The 12500-nt window shown below is 45.2% G+C and overlaps 1 protein-coding gene across 2 annotated transcripts in view; it reads right to left on the bottom strand.

Annotated features, from left to right (window-relative positions):
* Window positions 1-12500, bottom strand: part of adam17b (ADAM metallopeptidase domain 17b) — a 23208-nt gene that overhangs the window by 9384 nt on the left and 1324 nt on the right. For both annotated transcript variants that reach the window (XM_053613962.1, XM_053613964.1), the window contains exons 3-11: window positions 11933-12066; window positions 10410-10498; window positions 9990-10176; window positions 5336-5463; window positions 3770-3856; window positions 3571-3681; window positions 2605-2749; window positions 650-741; window positions 408-560 (exon numbers count right to left, since the gene is read on the bottom strand). In XM_053613962.1, the coding sequence (XP_053469937.1) occupies window positions 408-560; window positions 650-741; window positions 2605-2749; window positions 3571-3681; window positions 3770-3856; window positions 5336-5463; window positions 9990-10176; window positions 10410-10498; window positions 11933-12066 (1126 nt within the window). The remainder of the gene's footprint in view (window positions 1-407; window positions 561-649; window positions 742-2604; window positions 2750-3570; window positions 3682-3769; window positions 3857-5335; window positions 5464-9989; window positions 10177-10409; window positions 10499-11932; window positions 12067-12500) is intronic.

Genomic DNA, 12500 nt, shown 5'->3' with positions numbered 1-12500 from the left:
AACTGTTATTGGGGTCAAATAAATGGGAGGACGTGATGGGGTTTACTCGTTTTACACATCAGAGACTTTTTGATGAGGGATATATCTGAAATGTACGTGTTAGAAAATAACAGACGTGTGGCTGGCACTGTTTATGTCTTTAATATCAGTCAGTCAGAAACACATTTCTGGATAACTCCTAGGAGCTTTAATAATGATACACCGGAAGTATACAGAATGACATTTTTAAAAATACGTTTTATATTGACGTTTAACTTTGTTAATGAAATAGTGCGTCGTTCAATTGGCATGTTTTTGTGTTTTGCTTTTGTACCGAAATTGGTACCGAGTACCGTGGAATTTTACTGGTATTGGTACTTTCGGTACCATGGCAACCCTACTTCATAGTAAATTAGAAGACGTAGTACCCTGTTATTGGAATGGTCTCCGCTCACAGCGATGGGGTACATGACATATTTCCCCCCGTGGTCCTCGCTGGGGGCGCAGTATGGCACGTCATCTCTGTCATGAACGGCCCCGAAGTTGTGCCCGAGCTCATGGGTCGTCACCAAATCGGCCTCCTGTTGATGTCAGGAAAGAGACGGAATGATTCATCGTCATCTCGGTCCTGTGAACGTGATGAGCAAAGAGACCTGACGTTTCAACTCACCTTAGTCAGAATAGTCTTCCCGTAGTTCTTAGTGCTGGTTAAGCCTGTGTTCAGGTATATGGTGCGGTGGTCACTTCCCGAATGAGGGTACTCTTAAAACCAAAAACACACTTTACACCAGAGTGAACATACTATACCAAAACGGCAGTGTTCTGGATTTAATCATCGATTCACTAATCATTCACAAATCATTACCCAGCCTCGAAGTAAGATATAGGTAAGATATAACGGGGTTTAGTCTCAACGTGATAGACGTGGATCTTTATTAGCTCGTTCTTCCTTCGGTTGAGTAACAGGTGCATTTACGTACAAGAGGCACCACAAAGAACTACCCTGGATGCAGTGTTTTGGGCAAATGGGTTATAAATGATTAGAATTTTTTTTTTCAACACTAAAACATGGTAGATTGGATTTTATTCATGATTTGGTTGTCTAGTTTTCAATGCTGGATGCATTTCTTTCAGCATATCAAAAAAAAATACGCGTACGTATTAATCATTCAGGATGGACACCGAACTCACCTGTAGTTATAGATAAAGCTGTGATGAAATCAGACTGCTGTTAAATCTGACCTGGTGATATACATCACTCCCCATGACAAAGTTTGGATCTAAGTGTTACACTGCCATGTGATAGAGCACGAAGAGAAGCAAGGGCGAATTCCCAGAGACGAGCCGAGACCAGGATGAAATGGTGAGATTAACCAGTGAAGTGGAAACGTGAGTCAACTTTCGGCCGTCATGTTCGTCTTTCATTCGCTCGGTAATAACGGCTGCTGAACACAAACTGAAAAGAGCTGAAAAACAATAGCTCCTGAATGCCTCCAGACGCTGATTGATGCATTGTCAGCCCTTTTCTTACACGTCTTTGACAGAGTTTTTGTGGAAGATTTCCAGTTTCTACAAAACTTTTTTTTTATTCTTGTTATTTCTCAAGATTATCAACTGCATCGTGGCATTTTATGACTAAAATTAGTCCCGGTCTGAAAACAAGTGGCTGCATCCCAATTCGCCTACTTATACCATGCGCTGAAAGTGTGTACTCGTTTTGTCAAGAAAAAGTACATACTTTTGAGTGTGTAGCAAAAGAGTATGATAGTACTGGGACATCCTGACATGCCACGTAAAGGAAGAGAACGCTGTTGCCTAGTTACACACACTTTATCGGCTTAGTGGATAGCGCGTTCGCCTCACACCTCCAGGGTCGGGGGTTCGATTCCCGCCGTGGCCCTGTGTGTGCGGAGTTTGCATGTTCTCCCCGTGCTGCGGGGGTTTCCTCCGGGTACTCCGGTTTCCTCCCCCAGTCCAAAGACATGCATGGTAGGCTGATTGGCATGTCCGAATTATCCGTAGTGTGTGAGTGTGTGTGTGATTGTGCCCCTGTCTAGGGTGTACCCCGGCTTGTTCCCGATGCTCCCTGGGATAGTCTCCAGGTTCCCCGTGACCCTAAAAAGGAGTAAGCGGTATAGAAGATGGATGGATGGATGGATGGTTAGTGCTTAGCATTTAAGTTCTTACACTTAAATACTGAAGACGCGAAGAAAATCCTTCATGCAAGGAGTTGTGGGCAACATAAGCTGGAAAAGTGTCCATGGATCCACGCTTCGAAAATCCACCGGGAATACGTATGTGCTCACAATAAGTTTCCCATGAAAGATGGATTTAACTTCTAACATTACAAGTCATCTCCATCAAGAGTACTTACGTGGCACTGCAGACTCAGGAGACACAAAATAATATTATAAAACTTTCAAATGCTATTTTTTATTAAATACGATCAAATCCGCTTACAGTGGAACAATGAAGCTTCTCGGGTCACTTACTAAAAAAAATAAAAGCCCGATCGGAAATGAAGTCTGTGGTACTATATCTAGCATATGATTCACATCACTACATAATTAGGCTTCACTGCTCCGTCAGCGTGTGCGCGTAGACTGAAGTGAACCTTTTACTCACCTTTAGAACAGACTCCTCCAGGAGCCTCTTCTTTGGTGGGAGCGACGTAGGCAAGGCCTAGCGTGCCTTCATCGAAGTCCTGATAGGTGAACAAGTGAGCCAAACACACTTTGGAGGCATTCTCTGCTATGTCAATGCTGAATTGCTGCAGGAAAGAGAAGGTTTAGACTTTTAGAAGTATACTATTGAGCCATTTGTACTGATGGGGATGTTTAAAGTCTTTCCTCTCTAGCCTTTTCCATTCAAGTGTCGTTTAATCGTTTTGTCCCGAGAACTTATGATAAATATGATATAATAAAGTGTTGTTTACGTGTATAAATACATACTTGTTTATATTTTAAAAAGCCAAAAGGCATTGTTTGGGTGCGTGTGATGTGGATATACTGCGTGTATATACACTGGAAGTACACTATGTTGTACATTTGTGTGTAGGATGTTTTTTAATGCTGTAGCATTACAATTTCCCTTCACTTGAAAAGGAACCTGTGACAGCAACGCTCCTTTTGAACAGAGAGAGGTACGACGGTATGAAGACGTGGTTTGCCAAGGTTGGAGTGGAAGAACTGGAGTGACCTGCACAAAACCCTGAACTCAACCCCAATGAACACCTTTGGGATGAACTGAAATACCCAGATCTCCCCAAATCCCCACAGCCACACTCCAAAAATCTAGTGGAAAGTCTTCCCAGAAGAGTGGAGGTTATTATAACTGCAAAGGAGGGACTAAAGCAGGAAAGGGATGTTCAAAAAGGTGTCCACAAACTTTTGGCCATATCGCGTATATTAAATAAAAAAGCCAAAGTGTCTGAATACTGAATATCGTCACTGTATCTATTCACATGTTCTAAGGCTGATCCATATCCTCTACTAATACAAATAGGAGGGTAATCGGAGGGTTTTATATATTTATATACACATATACACCATGATGATGTGAAATGACCCCAAAAATGAACCTCTCTCTCACCTCCAGAAGTCGTTTCACATCCCACACATCTTTGTTCTTCACTGGACTCCCCTTCATGTTGTAGTGGGTTTGTCCTGGTTCCACTTTAGTGGGGAATTTGTTGATCATAATCTGGCAACACCAAAAGTCAATAAGGATCGCAGTTATGGCATGACCGTGAAGATCTTCAGAAGCACTGACGACACACATTAACACGAACCTGCTGGATTTGAACACCGTAGCCCTTAAACTCCTCGTCCCAAGATGTGTTTCTATAGATGTCATCAACCCGGTCGATCAGCTCAATCTGCAGGTACACAGTACATCAGCCAACACACTGAATACTCCAGATCAACAGCATGTCTTCTTCAGTCCGAACGGACACCTAGTTGCTTTCGTCCATTGGTGCAATCTGTATAGCAGCTTAAAGGGACATCGCTGATGAATTCTCTGACTGAACCTGACTGGCTAGAAGGTGTTGATTCATTTTCTAGAACAGCAGCTCTGATAGTAGAGCCGCATTTAAAAAGCACAGGTTTATATTCGACTCACTCACATACTAATACTGAATAGCTTTTTAAAACGTGTTATTATTTAAAAATTTATTATATTCATAATAATAATGATGATGATGATTCAGCCATCCATCCGTATTCTGTACCGCTTATCCTACACAAGGTCAAGGTGTGCTCGGAGCCTATCCCAGGGGACTCTGGATACAAGGCAAGGGACACCTTGGATGGGGTGCCAACCGATCACAGGGCACAATCGCGCACACGTTCTAACTCTACGGACAATCTGGACACGCCGATCACATGTCTTTGGACTGGGGGAGGAAACCGGAGTGCCCCACAGGAAACCCCCGAAGCACGGGGAGAACATGCAAACTCCACGCACACAGGGCGGAGACGGGAATCGAACCCCCGACCCTGGAGGTGCGAGGAAACCATGCTAACCACTGAGCCACCGTGCCCTCCGTAGTAATAATAATAATAGTGAATGGTTAATATGGCGAAGCTTTCTACAAGAAGATGTTTATGCAACATTTATGGAAGGAGTCTCCAGTGTCGCTGCTCTGCAACAGTCAGAGGTAAAGCAGTTCCTTCACATTTAGACTATGGAAAAGTCTAAGGACAGATTCATTTTTTTTTTTAAACTAGGGAACAACTGTATACAGCTGCCATGACGTAAATGATAACAGAAACTAACTTGGATCAGGAAGTGTTTGGATTAAATGTAACTAAAATCAAATAAACGGCACAATACGTTGTGCTTCCATTAATAATAAATGTGACTGTTGGTAAATTACGGAGGTATAAGAGGAATAAAAGAATGCCGTTTTGGGAAAACGGTAACTCCACTTCGCATCATTGATTTAACCCCCCAATCCCCCCACCCCATAACGCTATAACAGCAGGCCGACTGATCCAATCAATCCAATCCAATCAATTGATTGGATCATTCATTAATCAACCTTAAAAGAATACTCGGCATTTTCAGCCTAATCTCTAACTACCACATTCGCAGCACGTGTGTGATCAATACAAGAATTCCAACACATTTCCTTGTACTAAGAACTGGACAGGAAACCGGTTTACTCTAGCCTGAACTGGCAGCGAACGCACCGAGAGATCAGAGGTGCACATTTTTAAAAAATAAAATAAAATAAATAAAACCGATTACAGCCGAATGCTAAGATATATTCAGTTTTTCAACGGTCTACAATTTAAAACAGTCCCGTAGCCTTAAATGCTGGCTCCAAACTCCATGAACAGGCTGCTCTCACCAGGAAGTTGATGGTGGTACTCTCCTCCTTGCGGCCCATGTGTCGAAAGAAACGATAATCTGCCACCAGCAACAGAGGGCATGTGTTCTTCCTGTGATCGACTGCCTGCCTCCTCAGTCTCAGGTGCTCTAGCGAAAGTGTGTGAGAAAGAGGGAATTTAGCAGTGGTCATTCTTAATTGGGAAAATGTTGTAGTTACTCTACTCACAGAGCCCTATTATTTAGCTTTATAAAAGAAATATCAACCTGTAAACACTGGGGGGAAGGGGATGGGGTCTCACTTTTAAATTTCTATTTTATTTAATATTAATCTCAAATGTTGCATCCGTAATGCTAAACGGTAGTTACGGCTACAAGGTTTATTCGTTCTAATACGTTATCATTTCTGTACTGACTACTGACACAGAGACTTGTACAATGGACGCACATCAACATAGCTTTTAAAAAGGGTGTACTTATGGAGTGAAGACATTTATTTAGCGTTTGTAATCTGTAACGTTCAACTTAAAAATGTTAAAGTGGGCGTGTCTTCGGGATGGAGGGCGTGTCTTCAGGATGGAGGGCGTTTCTTCAGGATGGAGGGCGCGTCTTCAGGATGGAGGACGTGTTTTCAGGATGGAGGGCGCGTCTTCAGGATGGAGGGCGTTTCTTCAGGATGGAGGACGTGTTTTCAGGATGGAGGACGTTTCTTCAGGATGGAGGGCGTTTCTTCAGGATGGAGGGCGTTTCTTCAGGATGGAGGGCGCATCTTCAGGATGGAGGGCGTTTCTTCAGGATGGAGGACGTGTCTTCAGGATGGAGGGTGCATCTTCAGGATGGAGGGCGTTTCTTCAGGATGGAGGGCGTGTCTTCAGGATGGAGGGCGCGTCTTCAGGATGGAGGACGCGTCTTCAGGATGGAGGACGCGTCTTCAGGATGGAGGGCGTTTCTTCAGGATGGAGGGCGCGTCTTCAGGATGGAGGGCGTTTCTTCAGGATGGAGGACGCGTCTTCAGGATGGAGGGCGTTTCTTCAGGATGGAGGACGCGTCTTCAGGATGGAGGACGTTTCTTCAGGATGGAGGACGCGTCTTCAGGATGGAGGACGCGTCTTCAGGATGGAGGACGCGTCTTCAGGATGGAGGGCGTTTCTTCAGGATGGAGGACGCGTCTTCAGGATGGAGGACGTTTCTTCAGGATGAAGGACGTTTCTTCAGGATGGAGGGTGTGTCTTCAGGATGGAGGACGTTTCTTCAGGATGGAGGGCGCGTCTTCAGGATGGAGGACGTTTCTTCAGGATGGAGGGCGTGTCTTCAGGATGGAGGGCATTTCTTCAGGATGGAGGGCGCGTCTTCAGGATGGAGGACGTGTCTTCAGGATGGAGGGCGTTTCTTCAGGATGGAGGGCGCGTCTTCAGGATGGAGGGCGCGTCTTCAGGATGGAGGGCGTGTCTTCAGGATGGAGCTCGTGTCTTCAGGATGAAGGACGTTTCTTCAGGATGGAGGGTGTGTCTTCAGGATGGAGGACGTTTCTTCAGGATGGAGGGCGCGTCTTCAGGATGGAGGACGCGTCTTCAGGATGGAGGGCGTGTCTTCAGGATGGAGGGCGTGTCTTCAGGATGGAGCTCGTGTCTTCAGGATGAAGGACGTTTCTTCAGGATGGAGGGTGTGTCTTCAGGATGGAGGACGTTTCTTCAGGATGGAGGACGTTTCTTCAGGATGGAGGGCGCGTCTTCAGGATGGAGGACGCGTCTTCAGGATGGAGGGCGTGTCTTCAGGATGGAGCTCGTGTCACTAAGATTAAGTGAGGTTAATAGCTCACGTAACAAGCAAGTTCCGTGGTTAAAAGCTTCTGGGTACGAGGACAACAAAAGTCCCCATGAAATCAAAATGGACGTTTTGTGGCTTTCCGTATGAATATGTTAGCCTTAAGGTTATCTATTACCTAGTGTGCTTTTTTCGATTTTAGATATTTGTCGTGTATCCCACGAACGCCGACGGCCTTAACGCTAGCAGGTTATACAACAGCGCTTGCAAACAGAACCCGTGCGTCATCTTTATACGCAGACAGCGTCTGTGAATACACTGCCTTCGCTAAAGGATGCGCTGCAATCAATAAAGGATGCTCTCACAGAGATACCTACCACGATCATAATCCAACCAAAAGACCTGACGTTTCGCGATTTGCTGCAAAAATGCTATTCAATTATTACACATGAGAAAAATCACAAATAGTTCAATAGCCTGATCCCAAACCGCAGGACTCCAGCACGCCCTAGTTCCACTCAACCCTAAAAACGCGAATCACCTCATCTGCACTGAAGAACAGTAAACACTATTCCTCTTCGAAATCCACACTCCCTCCGTGCCACCCCCAACCCAAACCCACACACAGATCATTAGTTCCCTCTGCCATTACTAGCAGCTCTAATTAAGCCTCTATAAATAATGAAGCATCGCGATGAGGATCGGTTCCTGCTGAGCATCTACATACACACGAAACAGAGCTGAATGCTGTATTTGGACCCTAACCATGAGCCAGGTTGTTATTTCAGGACTGCACATACGGTCACAAACCATCTAGAGTTATCACAGCAAATTAAAAACACAACACGGTGTTGAGCATTCATTTCTCGGCCTGGTTTAGAAATAATAATAATAATAATAATAATAATAATAATCATGTGAAATGATTCAGTTTGAATTTGACTCGACATTACAGCATCCGCTGCTACTGGATATCTGCAGGCTGTATTATCACTCACGGTAAATATCGTTTCGATTACGGTCGTGTACGGCATTCTATAGCAGGAATATTATATTTCCTAATGTTTCTGGGTAGAAACTGCGGAAATAAAGCTCAAGGAAGTGTGCCGCGTCTGTCTGGCGTGACTCTGATCATGGGAGCGTATTAAATGCAGCGCTGCTGTGATCTGGTGTCAAATGAGCTTAAGGGAATCTCTAAATTAGAGAAACGATATAAACTAATAAAATTGAAGCACAGTGCATTCAGACCCCTTCATTTTTTTTTTGCGTGGTTATTTTTTTTGTGATAGCTGCGGCCCAAAACACTCGATTTTGCGGCGTAGTTTTGTGTTGTTTTTCAAAATTCGTGACGAGTTTTTTCGTGCTTTTTTTGCAGAAACCGACTTGAATCTGAAGAAATTGCAATTGCGGGAAACTGTTTTGCGCGGGCTTTCACGGTGATGTTTGTTGGTAAATGAGTCCTTGGGGCTGTACTCGTGTTCGAGTGGGCTGAATGTCCCGTGAAGCGCCTTGACCCAAATCTGCGGAAACTCCGCGGTAATTCTGAAAAATGGCGAACTCCTCCGAACGTTGCAGAGCTCGCTTGATTTCGCGTTCATTTCTGCAAGCGCAAAATCCTGGAGAGACTAATCCCCAGACCTGATCTCTGGAGCTCTACCAGAGTGACCATCAGGTTCTTGGTCACCTCTCTTTCCAAGGCCCTTCTTCCCAGATTGCTCAGTTTGGCCAGGCGGCTAACTCTAAGGGGCGTCCTGGTTGTTCCAAATTTCTTCTCTTATGGAGGCTACAACGCTCTTGGGAACTTTACATTTTTTTTGTATCCTTCCCCAGATCTGTTCCTTGACACAATCCTGTGTCTGAGCTCTGCAGGCAAGTTCCTCTGACCTCATGGCTTGGTCCTTGCTCTGATATGCATTTTCAGGCTGTTAGACCTTATACAGACAGCCGAGCGGCTTTCCAAATCATGTCCAATCAATTGAATATGCCACAGGTGGACTCCGATCAAAAACCGAGTGCACGCTGAGTGATTTTGAAGAGTCCTTCGCGGCTGTTGCTCGTCAGACTGTACGAACACGATCCCCGCTGTAATCCACGTCACACTGTAGGATCTCAGCTGTCGTTAATGTCAGACTGTACAACAGTGAAGACGTGAAAAACGGACGCACGCGAGAAGAGTCGGAGAAACCACGCTACAGGACTGTGCCTCAGATCTTCTGACACTGCCAGAATTTAATCAGAGGAAAAATTCGATCGCAACGGCCGTTAATCGGACTACGGGTTTTGGCCCGGGGTTATAGGAATCTTTCGGGATTCTCAAAATGCGTCTCAGACGACCGGACCGTGGCCAAAATCGTACCGTGTGAACCCGGGTAAAGTGTCTCAAACATTTCAGAGATGATCCAGAGAAACGGGCTGCACCTGAGCTCAATTTCTACTGTCATAGCCAAGGGTCTGAAGACTTACTGTATATCAACGTAACATTTCAGTTTTTTTCTTGCTCAGTCATTATAAGGATATGGAGTGTAGATTGATGGGGGGGGGGGGGGGGGGGGGTATTTAAAGCATTTTAGCATAAGGTTGCAACCTAACAAAATGTAAATAAATAAATAAATAAATAAATAAATAAATAAAGGGATCTTTGAATACTTTAAAATAGTCTATCTACACAGAACTCCATAATAACAGACGGGGGTCGTGTGCACCTCAGGCAAGCCCAGCGCCGAGAACCTATGCGTTAAAGGTTACGATATGTTAAATATTTTCCCCTTCTGCGATTCTGTGCTCTGCTCTGTCTGCGCCAGTGGTACTGTAGGCTCATTCGATATTCGAATACACTCTTAACTGAAAATTCAAATGCGGTTAATGAGGAATCCGGAAGCACTGAATTCCCACGTGAACTCTAAATCGCTCACCGTCCTCTTCTCCCGTTTCCTCTGCTGCCGCGGCCGCGCGCACGTTCTCGGGCAGGAGCTGACTGGCCTCGGCTGTGACGTAGCCACACACTTTAGGAGCGGCGAGACGGCTCACGTTCCGGATGTCCTCCGAGCGATACACCAGCAAGCGGCCATCCGGCTGGCCTCGAGTGAGCCTCCAGAGAGGCTACACACAGCAGACAAGGCAACACACAAGAGAATCGCTTCATCATTTCACAACATAACGGACATCAGCGGGGTCATTCTACTCTCGGTTATACGATCCTGATACGCTATGTTAAAACGCTATTCGGATTTAGAACAAAGCGATGATGTATTTTGGTTCTCGGCTGTGCCGTGCCGAGGACGGACACGAAGAAAGCGACGGCCGGATGACTAGGAGACGCGAGCTTCCCAAACCTCTATGTTGTATTCAGCCTCGTCTGTCAGGATGTGAGCGGTGAACTCGTCGTCGTCAACATGCGCCTGTACGCGTGAGTGCTCCTCCCCTGCAAGTGGAGGGTGTAAAGTTAACACCGAAACCCATGAGGTCTGACGCAAAAAAACCTACCACCCACAACATGCAATGCAATCACAACATCTAGGCGCTTGAAATTCCCTGATTACTATGTTACTACTGTGAATTATGTAGTAGCTGTTGGAAGAAAGGTTACGTACAGTCACTGTCCACTATTAGAAGCACCTATACACTCATGCAGCTATCTAACCAGCCAAGCAGCGCAGTGCAAAAAATCATGCACATACAGGGCAAGAGCTTCGGTTAATATTCACATCAAGCATCAGAATGAAAAGAAAAAGAAAAAAAAAAGTGATCTCTGTGACTTTAATCGTGGCATGGCTGATGGTACCAGATGGGCTGGTGTGTGTATTTCAGAAACTGCTGATCTCCTGGGAATTTCACACGCAACAGTCTCTAGAGTGTACACAGAAGGGTGCGATAAAGCAAAACAACAACAACAACAACAACAAAAAAACACTGTGAGCGACAGATCCGTGGGTGGGAACGCCTTGGTGAGAAGAGAGAGTTCAGAGGGAAACGTCCAGATTGGTCCAAGCTGCCAAGAAGGATATAGTAACTCAAAAGAATTACTGTTTGCAACCGCGGTGAAAAGAAAAGCATCTCCGCAATGAACAAAAGATCAAATCCAGCGGTGGATCGTGGGCACAGCTTCACTGAAACTGGACTGATAATTAGAAACACGTATCACTCTGGTCTTTTTCCAGTCGTCAACTGTCTAGTTTGAGAGAGTCCGCGCACATAATCTCGGATTCTCGTTCTCGGCAGACAGGAGTGGAACCTGATGTGGGCTTGTGCTGCTGTAGACCAGCCGCTTCAAGGTTTTCATCGTGTGTTCTAAGATTTGAAGCTTTTCTGCTCACCACGGTTATAAAGAGTGGTTATAAACCAGTCTGGACATTCGACTCGGAGGCGTCTCATCCTGCAGATCCTCCGCACACAGGGTGTTTTTGGTTTTTCGCACCATTCGGATTAACCTCTAGAGACCGTTGTGTGTGAAAATCCCAGGAGATCGGCAGTTTCTGAAATACTCAACCCAGCCCATTTGGCGCCGACACCCATGCCACGATGAAAGTCACAGAGATCACAAATTTCCCCTCATTCTCATGTTTGATGTGAACATTAACCGAGGTTTTTGACCTGTATCTGCATGGTTTAATGCATTGTGCTGATGCCACATGATTTTTCTGATTGGATAACTGCGTAAACATGTACAGGTGTTCCTATCAAAGTGAACGGCGTCCTTCTCGCTCTCACACACACACGCACACACACACACACACAAAACTAAAAGATACTTGTAAACTCTACCGGCTGTACTATACTCCTGTGTCAAATTAAACCCTACATCACACTAGCACGTATGAATGACAGCGAGTCACTTGATTTATGCTTGACGACTGACCGATGACGTGGCCCGTGAAGAAGTTCTGTCTGTGGACCTCGTAATTCTGGTGTGTGCCGTCTTTCTCCACCACCACAGCGCTGAAGTCTTCAGTGAACAGCTCAGTGTTGGAGGTCAGGTAGAGCCTGAAATGCCTGAAAAGCCATGTGCACAGACAGAATGAGTATCGAGTTTAAAAACAGGACTTGCTCAGTCTTCATTTTGTGGGGGGGGGGAAAGGAAATACCATATAATATATATAACTGCAGATGTGACATAAAATTCAGCAATGCTCTCCCCATAACAAGCCTAGAACCTGGGTTCAGGCTGACATATTCAGGCCAAATTGCTCTACACCAGTACTCAGAAAGCATGGTCTCATTACTTATTAAGTTATACCACATTAATCACCATGAAACCATGATTATTTTTTAAAAGCAACATTTTATTGCCAAAAAAGTCTGTTGCTTCCACTAACAGCAGCTCCTTCTTGGAAAAAAGTCACGAGGTTGCACATCTGGCGAATGGTAATTAGCGTAAAACCGGACCGAGTCTGAGGTCGCCGTTTGTCCAAGGAGAACACGTTTAC

This window comes from Ictalurus furcatus, chromosome 25 (assembly GCF_023375685.1).
Source record: "Ictalurus furcatus strain D&B chromosome 25, Billie_1.0, whole genome shotgun sequence".
Taxonomy (NCBI): Eukaryota; Metazoa; Chordata; class Actinopteri; order Siluriformes; family Ictaluridae; genus Ictalurus; species Ictalurus furcatus.
The sequence above is the reverse complement of the archived record's forward strand: the minus strand, read 5'-3'. Positions and strand labels throughout refer to the sequence as shown.